The 14802-nt window shown below is 44.0% G+C and overlaps 1 protein-coding gene across 2 annotated transcripts in view; it reads right to left on the bottom strand.

Moving 5' to 3' along the window:
- The window catches only part of Ube2e1 (ubiquitin conjugating enzyme E2 E1), a 70908-nt gene extending 56788 nt beyond the window's left edge, over positions 1 to 14120 (bottom strand). Inside the window, exons 1-3 of one of the 2 annotated variants that reach the window (XM_027923185.3) lie at positions 13958 to 14119; positions 12666 to 12850; positions 8280 to 8330 (exon numbers count right to left, since the gene is read on the bottom strand). In XM_027923185.3, coding sequence (XP_027778986.1) covers positions 8280 to 8330; positions 12666 to 12817 — 203 coding nt within the window. In that variant the 5' untranslated portion in view covers positions 12818 to 12850; positions 13958 to 14119. Of the gene's footprint in view, positions 1 to 8279; positions 8331 to 12665; positions 12851 to 13957 lie in introns of both variants that reach the window. The other variant, XM_027923186.3, reaches the window with a different exon arrangement.
- Positions 14121 to 14802: the final 682 nt, after the last annotated feature.

Genomic DNA, 14802 nt, shown 5'->3' with positions numbered 1-14802 from the left:
AGTTGGTAAAACACTTCCTCAAACCCATGAAGCACTGGGTTCAATCCTCAACACCACATAAAAATAAACAGATAAAAATAAGAATTGTGTCCATCTACAGCTAAAAAAAAAAAAATTAAAAAATAAAAAACTGGAGACAGATGCTGCTGCTTCAAATTCTACATGAGCTGGAGTGCTACCAAGCACCAAAAAGGCTAGGAATCAGAATTCCAGGATACCATCCCTTCTCAGCATTCACTCTCCACTTAAGGCCTCCGTTGCATACTTTACCATCTTCTCTAATTGTGTTTACAACACCATGCCGCCTTTGCTTGCAATTTCTTCCCTTTCCTGTTTGCTTCTTCCTTTCAGCCCACAAAGCATACTCATAAATTTTTATATTTTAAAGCCCTTGGAGAAAATTTCCTTGACCTCCCCTAGACTTTTTGCAAACCTCCGCTCATCTTCTTCCTTCTTCTTTGCTGCTTCTTTCTCCCAGTTCTGCATTTGTAGACATCTCTCAGAGCACAATTCTTAACTCTCCTATTCCCCTTGGCAACCTTATGTACTTTACCATCACCAAAACTTTCAAGTCAAATGTGGACTTCCAAAGCCAGCTCCACTTAGCACCACTGCCAGGCCATCTCAGGTTACATGTGTGCAAACTTAAACACACAGAAGCATCATGATGCCTGCAGCTTACTTTCATGTGATGTCTCAAAATAAACAGAAACAATGCATACATGGTAAATTTTTAACACCTGATGAGTCAAGGTGAAGGGTGGGTACTTGCTGTATTATTCTTCTGCAGCTCTGAAAACTTTCAAACTAAAAACGTTTTGACAAACATGTAAGGTCTGAATCAAAGTCAGAAATCACTGTCCTTGCCTTTTAGGGGATTTATAATCTACTTGTCTAATCTCATCTAAAAGGGGGTAGATCTGAGAGTTCCACAACTGATTAATAATAAACTCAAATATATAATCAAATTGCAAATATTTACTAATGGCCTACTAACTGTAACATGCTAACAAAAATTGTGTATGATCAACAAAGCAAATAATTAAAACTATTTTAACCTTGGAGAGAGGACCTCTGCCTCCCCTAAGTCGGTTCATTTTTCTGCCTTATCTATTTGTATTAATGATGGCACCAGCATCTTCCCCAGTACCCAAAGGGACCGTGAATTCCTTTTTAAGTTCTCCATATCTAAATCAGTAGCCAAGTTCCTTGGATTCTACTGCCGCCTTCTCTTCTCCACTTTAAAGGCCACCACCTGTAACTCTGACCTACCACAGACTACTGAAGCAATCTCCAAGCCTCCTGCTTCCCATCCAGATCTACTCAATTCTTATTTGTCTCTATCCAGATGCTCAGCTCTAAATGAATTACGGCTCCTACTTAAAAGGATGATACTGCTCCTCAGTCTTTATAAAATGAAATTCAAAGCCTTAGCCTGATAGTGAAAAACACAAGATTGCTCTCTATTTTATCCTCCCACTTGTTTCTCACTATCCAAAGCTTTATTCCCTCCCGTGCAAGAGTGCCCTCTCTCTGCCATCTCTGCTTACATGTTTCCTCCACCAAGGAGACCCCTTATTCTTCACCCTATTTCTCATGTCCTCTGTGAAGCCTTCTCAGATTACTAAGTGCCCCAGGTCAAAGTTAGCTCTCATTCCACTGAACCTTTATAACATGTCAGTTTCATCTATTACTTTGATACTGTTCCCCCAGTCTCTATAAAATGAAATTCAAAGACAATATTCAATATTTCCAAGTACTATTCAAAATCCGTGTATGCCTTTCTTACCACCGGTACAGATTATGAACTCCTTGAGGGCAGTGCCTTTTCATGTAGAAGAGGGACTCAAGGTTTGCCTCAGGAATTTAACATCAGCATAGCGTGCTTTACAAGAATCTACAAAGACTGGTATCTTCTAAGTTATAAGAATTTTCCTCAAAATACTACTTTAACAGTGATAATTTTTATTCACACATGCACCTCATAAAATTTTCCCTTTTCATCATGTTTAAGTGTACAATTCTGTGGCATTAATTACATTCACAATATTGTACAATAACTGCCACTATTTCCATAATTTCCACCACACTATACAGAAACTCTGTACCCATTAGAAATAACTCCTATTCTCTCCTTCAAATAGACCCTGGAAACCTCTAATCTACTTTCTGTTCCTCGGGGTTTGCCTATTTTAGGTATTTCATATAAGTGGAATCATACTCTGTCCTTTTGCATCCAGCTCATTTCACTTAGTGTCTAACATTTTCGAGGTTCATACACATTGTTACCATGTATCAGAAATTCGTTCCTTTTCATGGCTGAATATTCCACTGTATATACATATGACATCTCATTTGTCCACCTCAATGATATGAGTTATTTCCACTTTCTGGCCATTATGAATAATGCTGCTGTGATTATTGACATACATTTATCTGTTTTGAGTCCATTTTCAATTAACATGGGTACAGAAGTTAAAATGCTGAGTCGCATGGTAATTCTGTTGAGCTACTGTGTGTGTGTGTGTGTGTGTGTGTGTGTGTGTGAGAGAGAGAGAGAGAGAGAGAGAGAGAAAGAGAGATACACAACTGGAGATTGAATTCAGGGCCTCACACATGCAAGCAAGCACTCTACCACTGAGCTACATCTCCAATCCTTTTACTTTATTTATTACTAAAGACTGAAGCCAAAGGAACTTAACCACAGAGTCGCATCCTGAGGCCTTTCTATTTTTTATTTTGAGACAGGATCTCACTAAATTGCTCAGGGCCTCCCTAAGTTGCTGAATTTGGTAACTTGTCATACTCCTGACTCAGCCTCCTGAGTCAGTGGAATTATAAGCATGTACCACTATGCCCAGTCTTTTATTTTGAGACAGGGTCTCCCTAAAATTTCCAGGGTGACCCCCCCCCTTGCAATTTTCCTGCCTCAACCTCCCCAGGAGCTGGGATTACAGGTGTGCACAACAGCAACAGTAGGGTTTTATAATTCAGATACAGCTTTTTGGTAAACACAACAGCCACAAGAGTTACCTACTCATTTGGAAAACTATTCACTTCTGGACAGGTTTCCTTCCAACCCTCTCAGGCCCCAGATGATGATCTAATTTCAGGAGCTTAACCCTTGTTTGGGTGCTAACTTGACTGTGTTGCCATTCCAGTCTCCTGGTTCTCACTATTTTCAACATTGCTTTTACATATGTAAAGATACACACACTGCAATGGTAACACCCCAAGTGAAAAGTTATGAAACTAACCATTGTTCAGATGTTTAAGTCATATTTTCATCCTTAATGCATTTAGCAACATTAGATAAAGGCATTAAAAGGATGTTTTTCAGCACATACATGATTTTTGAAAAGGAAGACTTTTGTTAATCCCACTCTTACACTCAACCATTTAAAACATGCTGAACTTGGACAACTGTTTAAGACTGTATTATTGCAAGAAACAGACTTCTTTTCATTCCCAAGGTTAGCAGCCTCTCACTATCATTAACACCAATTATAGATTTTGTTAAATGAGAAAAATACAAGTATGTAAATTCAAATAAACTATGTGGAAAACTATGCACAAAGTGCAAATCTGAAGCATCTCTGCAAAGAGCAGAACAGAAGACGTCATGGAGATCTTTCACTATTTAATAAACAAACTTGCACATTTGAATTTTTCAAAAATACATGTTCTTATACTATTGTGTAATGGTTTTAAATTAAATGTATTTACAATACATATCGAATAAATTTTATGATAAAAAAGGCAATGTTAGCTAAAAAGATGAACTATCAAAAAGAGGCTAGCTGGGATCCGTGGTGCATATCTATAATCCCAGCGGCTCAGGAAGCTGAGGCAGGAGGATTCTGAGTTAAAAGCCATCTTCAGCAATATAATGAGGCCAACTAAGCAACTCAGTGAGACCCTGTCTCTAAATAAAATACAAAATAGGGATGGGGAGGTGGATCAGTGGTTGAGTGCCTCCAAGTTCGATCCCTGGTACCCCCACCGCAATAAAAGCTCAACAGGCAATTCTAATATCACCATATCACATACAGAAACCTTCAATCTCAATTGAACTTTACAGCAATTGAACATTTATAAGCCCGGCAAGCCAGGTATTTTAGACCATTCTAATAGATGAGGAAAAAGTGGCTGAGAAGATTTAGAAGCTTTTTAGACAAATGCACTGATTTTTTTTTTTTTAAGATGTTCTTCTCTTTCACCTTTAAATCATATGATTTACAGCTGAACACAGGCAATGCATGTTCATAATCCCAACTACTCCGGAGGGGGAAACAGGAAGATTACAAATTCAAGGACAGCCTTGGCAACTTAATGAGACCCTGTCTCAGAATTTGAAAATGTAGCTCAGATAGAGCACCCCGTGGTTCAATCCCCAATACACACACACACACACACACAGTAAATATGATTTAGCTGTAAAACTTTAAAACCAAATGTATGTAATTACATAATACAGTTATCCAAGAAAAACAAAAAGCACTGAGTTCAGGAAAAAAAAAAACTACTGGTCAACATATAATGAATTAAATAAAAGGAAATTTATGTTTATTATTTTCTCCCCATGACTGAAATATTTAATGATTTCTCAAAGACAGTTTATCTTAAAATAGCAGCCAACCAAAATCTCAGTTTTTAGGTTTCAAGTCACTATATGAGAAGGTTGTTCACAATATAAATGTGTCCATTAAAAAAAAATCTAAAGTTTAAAGGACTTAGACAAAATATGCCAATCACAATGCGTGGACATACCATCTACGTTTAAGTCTAAGGGCTAGTTATACAGCTGTAACTAGTCAATTTAGCAAAGTTTCAGCTGTGGGCTATAAATAACAGCTGCAAAACTGACTCTAGTGGCCCAGAGTTCACCAGCTATTTAAAAGGCATAATTTTACAATCCAAGATAGGACAAGCGATAGGGAGTCATTACAGCAGTCAAGACAATATTTTTTTTTCCTAAAAGAACTGAGCCAAACGATAGAGAAAAAAGGCCTTACCAAATGCACAGTAAGTTGAAAGACACTGAATACCCACTGAAGGAAGTAAGTTCTGGAAAAGGTTAAAATGTATCTGAGATACATTAACTGAAAGCCAGGTATTTAGCTCTTTCAATATATAATTTATGGTTGACGAAATCACAATTCAATAGGAACCAAACTATTTAGCTTTCATGCTGAGGGTTGCTTCGGGAAAAAATACTTTTTAAAATGTGTGCATTTAAAATAATTAAATTCATACATTTTAACTGGAAACTAACTTCAAAAATTATCCCCAAACTGAATCATTCCTTTTCATCTCCACATTAAACAATTACATCCTCTAAGATACAAGAACAAAGCATAAAACCAAACACACGTAAGAGACCTGAATATCGGGACTACTAACATTAAAACCATAACACTTGTAGTAAAGGCAACTGAAAGTTAAAAAACAAACTGGGGGGTGGGGTACAGGTTACTGAATCCAGGGATATTCTACCACTAAACTGCATCCCCAGAATTTCTTAGTTATTTTGAAACAGGGTCTTGCTAAATTGCCCCGCTGGCTTTCAACTTGCAATTTTCCTGCCTCAGCCTCTCAAATCATTGGGATTACAGCCATGTGCCACTGAACTTGGCTTAAGAGTAAAAATTTTAATTCATATTACTTAAAATTTTAATTCATATTACTTAAAAGATCCCACTGAAAGATGTCTTGAGAAAATAAAGCAGTCACTATTTGAAAAGGACAACATAATAGACATTCTCTTGCAAAATAAAGATGACTGGTATTTTCTCTGAATTTACATATTTTCCTCCAAATCTTTAAGTGCACTGAGATTTGTCTGCCCACTATCAATCAACCAACAGCCATGCAGCTTACAGCTTCTCCTGACATCAGCACAGGTAATGCCCAGTTTCACCTTAATTAGGTGGATATTCCAAAGATAAAAAAGTTCTACATGCCACAGAAACATAAATCTCTCATACATGAACTCAACTGAAATAATGCAAAACTGAAATGTACTTATCCTATTTTTAAAATGATTCACACCATCAAAATCTTCAAATTGTTTATAATTTAAAATTCGTCAGCACTTATTCATAAGAAAGCCATTACATGTTCTAATAAAATATTAGTTTTGAAACTATGCTTTATAAACTTTATAATTCCATCAGCTTGAGCTGTGTGAACATGAGAGACATGATATAAAACAGGAGCAATAACTACAAAATACAGATCTACCAGGGGAATGTCCAGACTCCACACAACCAACCCCAGGAAGCAGTGTACTTCCATTTGAACACCAGTTTCTCAACATATTGAAAAGATCTTTTTTGGGCTGGGGATGTGGCTCAAGGTGCGGCCCAGGTTCAATCCTCAGCACCACATACAAACAAAGATGTTGTGTCCGCCGAAAACTAAAAAAAAAATATTAAAAATTAAAAAAAAAAAAAGATCTTTTTTTTTCCTTCTTTTTTTTTTTTTTTGTGGTGCTAGGGATTGAACCCAGGGCCCTGTGCATGGGAGGCAAGCACTTTGCCAACAGAGCTATATCCCCAGCCCCCTGAAAAGATTCTTTTTGGCCATGAAAGAAATCCTCAAGAACAACAAAGTGATTCAGTTTTGAACTAAAGAGCATTTCAAACTAAAAATGACTTTTCTCACAGAACAGGACAAAATTCAATAAGCATCTCACACCTGGTCAATATTAAAAAAAAAATGCATCCAAACTGTGTATGATGGTGCATGCCAATAACCCAAGATACTCCATAGGCTAGGCAAGGGGATCACAAACTGTAGGCCAGTTGGGGCAACTTGGTGAGACCCTGTTTCCAGTTTAAAAAAGGGGGTTGGGAAATATAGCTCAGTGGTCAAGTGCCTGGGCTCAACCCCAGTTCAGGTGGGGAAAAAAGTATCCTATAAAATAGAAATACTTAAGTTTGCATTTAATCCAGTAATCACAGTTTAGAAAGTTCAATGATAATAAGCAAAATACTGCATTTAGTTTTCTTTTTTTAAATATTTTTTTAGTTATAGGTGGGCACAATATCTTTATTTTATTATTTTATTTTTATGTGGTGCTGAGGATGGAACCCAATGCCTCACGCATGCTAGGCGAGTGCTCTACCACTGAGCCCTGCATTTAGTTTTCAACCTGAACACTCCCACATATTCATCTTAAATTCTGCATATGGCCAATGAATATTTTGCCAGTAACTTCTACTCCTATCTCCAAGTTAGAACATTAATGAAATCTGACATCCCATTCCATTGCCAATCCCAAGAACTAGGAATATGGTAAATGCTATACTTCATTTTTTGTTCCTTTTCTTTTTTTTAATTGATTAAAAATAATAATAAATGACAGCAGAATGCATCACAAATCTTATTACATGTATACAGCACAATTTTTCACATCTCTGATTGTACATAAAGTATGTTGACACCAATTTGTGTCTTCATACATGTACTTTGGATGATGATGTCTATAACATTCAACCGCTATACTTCATTTTTGGACTACAGGAATTATAGGATCTAAGAATGATTCTGCATGAAATACACAGTCCTATTACAGAGTTCGAAATCTTTCCTTGCACCTTGACTCAACAGTAGCAAATGGCTATTCTAAATAAAGTTAAATGACCAACAAACCCTTTGAAAACTGGTTTCAAATTGTTTTGAAACTTCAACACACACACACATATATGGACTGAATGAACATTATCAAGGGAAAACACCACCTTGTAGGAATTTAAATCTATAATTACAAACAAAATCCTTTTATCAAAGCCACAAATTATTTCCTGAAGTGCTCTGCCAAAAGTTCAATACAAAATAAGTTTGAGGATCCAGTGTTTTAACTCTACACTTTTATATTGGCTTCATAGCCTTGAATAAGAGATTATTGTAGCAATGCAAGTTTTCTAAACCAAAATGTACCTCAGCAACTGAAGTGTTTTGCATCATCTTTAAATAACATAAAAATCCATTAGGCAAAGAAAGGTACACCTTTAAATTTACTTTGCAGTTTTGTTTCATGTATGTAAAAGTGTCTACTACAAATAAATCCATTACTTGGCTTCTACAAAGTACTGAGATAGTCAAAGTTTCATCAAAGACATTACACTCTGGTTAATACATTTCAGCATACTTGATGCTAGCGCCAAAACAAGGAATTAACCAAAGTAAAGCAAAAATCTACAATATTACAAAGAAAAACCCAAGACAGAGATTAGAAGAATTTTAAAAAGAAAATAATCTGAAAGGCAGCTCACCTGCAGTTAGGTGGAGGGTCTAAAGTGATGTCTGCCAGTTCCTTCTGAATCCTGGAGTCAGGGAAATGAGAAAGAGAAACACAAGACGCATTAAGGCCTTGCAAGCCTCCCACCTGTAACTACAGGTCTGGCAGACAGACCTAGCCGCGATAATTGGATTCCACTGGGGAATGAGGAAAAGACACATCAAAAACTCAGGTCTGGGACTGGGAATGTCTGTAAGTGATAGAGCACCTGCACAGATGCGTGAGGCACCGGGTTCAATGAGGGGTGGGGGTGGGGGTAGAGGTGGGGGTGGGGGTGGGGGTAGGGGTGGGGGTGGGGGGGAGGGCAGATCTGTAATTCAGGAAAAAACTTTTTTCCCCCAGAAGCAGTGAAGCGGAAATCTGAGGTCTCCTGCCATCATCTACAATGTGTGGGTTCCAATTTCGCCTCCCACATTTGCCGTTTTCCATTTGGGAATCGTTTTAAAGATTCCCACTTGCGAGCTGGGCTGGTGGCGCACGCAATGACTAAGAAGTCCGAGGCAGGAGGATGGCAAGTTCGAGGCCAACCGGGGCAACAAGGCGAGACTGAGGTCTCAAAATTTAAAAAGGGAAAAGAAAAAAATATGAGGCGGGCTGCACCCTTCGTGATCGAGTGCTCGCCTAGGAGGCACAAGGTCCAGCATTCAATTCCCCGCACCGCAAAAACAAACAGCCCCACTTGCGGAGCAGTTCCCTGATTCCTCCTTCCCCCCGCTCCCCCGCTCCCCCTCTCCCCTAGGACAGAGATCAGAGCCTCCGTGGGTGGGAAGGTCGCGACCCTCTGGCCTCCCCGCCCCGGGAACGCGCCGGTCCAGCCCTAGCCTGGCCCGACGACCTCACGTCCGGCCCGGCCCGCCAGGGCGCCCCCAGCAGGCCGAGGATCCCAGGACCGGCCCGAGTCCTCGGTGACGGAGCCAACATGGCGGCTCCCCGCGAGGCCCCTCGGGCCCTGACTGACCTGCCAGGCGTCGCGCACCCTCGGGGCTGGCCGCTCGGCAGCCGCCCCCGCGGCCGGTCCCTCCCACCCCTACTTGTACACAGACGGCTCGCGCTGCGCGGGTGAAGTTGCCAGACTGAGGAGATGGGGTGCCCGCGCGGGGGGACGCTCCGGGTGCTCAGCGCCGCCCGGAACCTCGGCCCCGACGCCACGCGTCGGCCCGCAGCACCCGCCCGGGCCGCACAGGTGCACCGGCGCCGGTCTCCGCACTCTCGCTCAGCCCACCTCTCCAGACCTGCCTTTTCCTGACGTCCTAACTTCTTGGAAGGCCTGCCCTTTCCTTCCCTGTGGACGCGGAACCCGGACCCCAATTTTCTGCCCAGGCACCAACCCTCGACTTCACAAAGAGTCCCATCCCCCACTCCTAGGCCGAAGCCACCAGGCAGTTCACACCAAGCCCTGGCCTTTTGTCTTCTGCTTACCTAGGCGCTCAGAGCATCCATGAATAGGACAAACTTGGGGCCTAAGAGCCTCTGCCACTTCTAAACGCCGCCTATTTTTTATAATCTTTTCTCCTATCATATAAAGCCCTCGGGGCTGTGTTACAACTTAAAAAAATCTCACCATGGCAGGATGGTAGTAAAAACAAGAACAAACATACACGCTAGGCAATTTGAATGACAATGATGCTTTTCTCTTTCCAAAGGTTTTCGGAGGGTAGGAAGAGGCCAGATATATGCATGAGGTTTTAAAAGGCGTTCTTCCACGTTAAAGTAAAAAAAAAAAAAAAATTAAGGGCGACGACTGGGGAAGTTCTTTCAACTTTCCTATTGAAGGATATTTCCTGCCCCCTACAAATCTGGTCAGTTTAAGAAAGGGGTTTTTTCAGTCTCTTCTGTCATCTATTTACCAGTGTCCTGCTAAATTCCCCTGCTACCAATAAGCATTTCAATTCAAAGACAGTGGCATCCCTGTTGTTTAACTCACTGGATGTTAGGTTTAAGAGTTCCAAATCCTGGCTTCCTGATTCCCTACTTGCAGCTTTTAGAATTGGCTGTAATTGTTTTTTTGTTTGTTTTTGCAGTACTGGGGATTGAACCCAAGGGGGCTTTACCGCTGAGCTATAACCCCCTTTTTAATTTTTATTTTAAGACAGGATCTCTCTAAATTGCCTGGAATTTACAATTCTGCCTCAACCTCCCTAGTTGCTGGGATTACAGGCATGCATCACCGCAGCCAGCTGAACTGACTGCATTTTTAAGACCTAGCTATGAAAAAATATCCTCTCCTTCGGGTCAAATAAGGTAATCGCTTCCTTAATACCTAAAAAGTGTATTACCAGACAGCTTTATGCACTTCATCTTGACAGCCAGCATTTGCACCATTTCCAGAGTGCTGGCCAAAGATTTGCAAGAGGAATACATGCATATGTCCCAGGGAGTGAATCTTGTTCAGAACACTCTCCATAGGGGCTTTCCTCTCTCCGACCCCCCCCCCACCCCATAGTTTAGAAACCACTTTCCAATGTGCAATGAGTAACCCCTTAAGTCTGCCAATTCAGTCTTGTTTTCACACCATCTCTTGGTAAATTTGTCTCTTCCAATTCTATGGCCAATAACTATCTTCCAAATCAATATATTTCACAAAGCACCATCTATAGGATCCCACTAACATCAATTTTCCTCTTTTACTCTTTCCTGGATATACTGTCCCTCTCCACCTTTTGCCTTTTGATATTAACCTTAGCTCTGCTTTAACACAAATAGTCACTCTTTCAGCAAGTTCTCCAGGCAACTAAATTCACTGTATAAAAACAAAACTGGTGTTAACTTATAGGTAAAATTACTATTTGAAGCTTCTCATCTCTCTCCCAGCCATTCCAAATAATTTTTTAACCTCTTTTGCCTACATGAGCAAATTGAGTCTAGGGAAAAATCTTTGTGAATGCTAACAAAAAGCACACTATATTTTTTTTTGGTACCTATGCCTTTACCCCCCAATATATTCATGTACACCAGGGATACCCAGCAAAATATAGAAAAAAAAAATACTAATGACCTAAAGCAGATATCCTACATTGGGGCAGGTCAGGCCAAAAGCAGCCTGAGGATAGGGAGCTTAGAGGCTTGGGGGAGGGGTAATTGTTAAGAAAAGGACCCAGCCAGAGTGGATAGGGTAGATGCCAGATTCCAGGAGAACCCACTCAGAGCTAATCAAAAAAGGCCAGTTAGGACTCCTGGGAAGATGAGACATAATCAAATTAACATCTTGAAAATGACAACAATCTTCCAAGTCATCATGCCATTTCACCCAAGAACTTCACACTGTTTAAAATAAGCTAAAGTCACTACATTGGCCCACAACTAGGTCACCAAAACAGTTTACTAAATTTTCCAAAACTTCAAGTCAGGGGAAATGACAGAACTCAAAACTCTCAGGCTCACTACTCTTCTGAAAAATCCCTTTAAGAATGGAATCCTATCTAACCCAGCATTTGGATTCCTTACGGTCTTCACAGCTTGCCACTTTAAGGTTTAACAACTATTTAACTGAGAACAGAAGGATTTATGAAAGGGTTCCTAGAAATCTGCTATAGATTATTTTAAGGGTCATGGGGATCAGAGGATGTTACTTAAGGATGATGGTGGTAAAAAAGTAGCTAACACGAGAGAAGAGGAAAGGAATAAAAAAGCCAAACTACTTGAATTCATTTGAAAAAAAGGGAAGAGGGTGAAAATTTCAGTTTTACAGCATGAGAGCCAATGGCACCAGGAGGAAAAGTCTCCCTGAAATTTGGCAAGTAGAAATTCTTAGAAAAGAGTCACAAAAACAACGTGGAACAACCATTTTACAATCATTTACTGGTTGATTCATTTGCGTCAACTCCCCAAGTCAGAAAAATCTCTTAAAATTCCATCAGAAAACATCACCTACTAAATTTTTTGCCTGCTCATGTGAGCTACTTATTCCTTTTGCAATTTGTGGAGAGAGCACTATGCAAAAAAGATCATCCCTGCAACAGGTGATGAGGAAGTAAGACGGTCATAGAATTCATTTAGACACGACTTGTCTGAGAATGTGTTAGTAATTAAGAAGTGGGATGACAGCCTTGGAGAGGGTAACAGATCAGTGACCCTAAATCAAATTTGAGGGTCACTAACAAAAGTAACGCGGACTCTTAGAAACTTCAGCAAGAAACTCAAGCAGCAAGCCACAACAGCTGCATGTGGACAATGATTAAAAGTAAAACAGAAGAGGCAACAGAGAAAATAATTAGGGCTTCCATGGCCCCATTTTCATTTTTGAGAACACATAAACTATGAGGAGCACTTAAGCTACCCTCACTGGGAGGCAGATCAAATGCAGTACGAGGCAGTTCCGAAGACAGGAAGCCTGTGGGGGGGTGGGGAGGGGATACGGTACCTCTTGGCGCTGGTGGAAAGGAGCTTGGAGTTTTTGCTCATGCTGACTTTACTCTCCTTCTTCTTGGGGGTGTTTGTTTCTTTCTCGGTTTGCTGGTTGGAGGACGAAGATGAGGAGGAGCTGGTGCTGGCCCTCGAATCGTCATCCGACATAGCGAACCCCCCACCCCACCCCGCAAACGGCCCCTGCAGGGGGAGGGAAACAAAACAGAAACACACAAACCATGCAGGCGGTGTAAATAAGGAACTCGGGTGCTGTCAGGAGGGCACAGACCCTGGCTGCACCCGGCCGCCCACCACCCGCTTTTCAAAGTCTCCAGGCCCATTAAAGCTTTTGCAAATCGGTCGTGGCTTGTTTATTTTTGGCCCCAAGTGAAGGACACGGTGGGAAAACGGTCTGGAGCCCTGCAAGCAGCCCCTCCCTCGCCCCCCGGGGCTCCCCACCGGGCCGGGAGGGAAAGCCGAGGTGGTGGAGGAGGACAGGGGCGCGGGGTGCCTCGGTGGGGACAGGAGGGAAGGTCCCGGCGGCCGGCCGGCCTTGGGGCTGTTTTTGTCCGCTTTCCGGGGGTCGCGGGGGGCCGGTGGCCCGGGCGAGACTGCGGGGGCCACGAGCGGAGTTTGGCGAGGTCGGGAAGCGAGGAGGGGCGGGAAGGAGTAAGAGAGGAAGCCGAAACGGGGGGACGGAGGCGGGGAGCGGGTGCCCGGTGGGGGAAGGGAGAGGCCGCCGGGGGGCAGGGGCGACGAGGCCCGAGGCCCCGCGCCGCGCCCCGACGCCCCTCCCGCCGGCCTGCCCCAGGGCGGCCCAGCTTGGGACTGCGCGGTCGGGGCGGGGGTCCCGAGCACACGCCCGATCGCCCCCCGCGGAGGAGTGGGGGAAGCGGGGGGCTCGGCCTCCGCAGTAGCGGAATAACAATGAGCCCGTCGGCCCGGGAGGGGTTAATCCCCGCGGCCCCCGCCCCGGAGGAAAGCGGGGCTCCCCCAACTCCCCCTCCCCCGCTCCCGGCCCCCTCGGCGGCCAGTGGGGGGCTCCCGGGCAGCGCTGACAGTTCGAGCTACAATGCCCCCCCACCCGGCCCCGACGCGGGCGGCCCCCGCACCCCACGCGGCCGGGGGTCCCTGCCCATCCCCCGCAGGCGGGCCCCGGACCCCTGGGGCTCCCCGGCCCCTCTCCACCACCATCCCGGCCCCGTGCCTGGCGGCCCGGGCGGCGCGGGTCCGGGAGGCGGCGAGGGGTGTCCCCGAGGCCCGGCGGCGCGGCCGGGGGGCGGCGGGCGGCGGGGGGGATCCCCGTACCTCTCTTTGTGTCTGGCTCCTCCGTGCCGCCGCCGCGGCTGCTGCTGCGGCTGCGGCTGGGCCTGGCCACTCGTGTCTCTCTCTCGCTGGGAGAGAAGCGGAAGTGCAGCAACAGCAACTATTAAACAGGCAATGGCTTCCCCCAGCCACACACGCTCGCACACACACCACTCCTCCTCCTCCTCCACCTCCTCCTCCTCCTCCTCGCCCTCACCCCTCCCCCACCCGGCCCGGTCCCACCCACCCGCGCTCCCCTCCCCCTGCAACACCTCGGGGGTGGGGGTGGCGCGAGGAGGACACCGGGGACCCCGGAAAACCCTGTCGCCTTCCCCACCCACACCCCGACCCCAGCGCCTCCTCCGGACGCCCGGGAAGGGGGCGAGGGGTGTGAATTTTTTCTCAAGTGGTTTGGGGGACCTGGATTCTGGGCGCGACCGGGGAAGCGGGTGAGAGACGGGGGGCGATGGAATAGAGAGAGGAAGTTCTTTCCAATGAAGGCTTCTGGAAAGGGGTGGGGGGGCGGGAGTGGCAAATGAGTGAAAAAGATGGTCATCTGGTGGCAAGGACTTTGGACTAGAAAATGCAGCGGGAACTCCTCCTAAAAAAAAGTGATCAGTTTAAAGAGAGGGAAGGAAAAAAAAAGATCCCTCAACAGGGTTTCCTTTGGGCTGACACTTGCTTCTCCCTCTAGCAATTTACCTGCCTGGAGCAGAGGTCACGCCTGTGAGAAAATCCCAAGCTTGGAGTTTTCTGTTCAGGGCACGAGGCACGTGCAATTTTACAATATTAGAGTCTTCCATTCACTTTTTACAGAAAGTGGTGTGGTTTTATAAAAGTGATTGAGA

This window comes from Marmota flaviventris, chromosome 1, assembly GCF_047511675.1.
Source record: "Marmota flaviventris isolate mMarFla1 chromosome 1, mMarFla1.hap1, whole genome shotgun sequence".
Lineage (NCBI taxonomy): Eukaryota > Metazoa > Chordata > Mammalia > Rodentia > Sciuridae > Marmota > Marmota flaviventris.
This window is presented reverse-complemented; position numbering and strand designations above follow the sequence as displayed.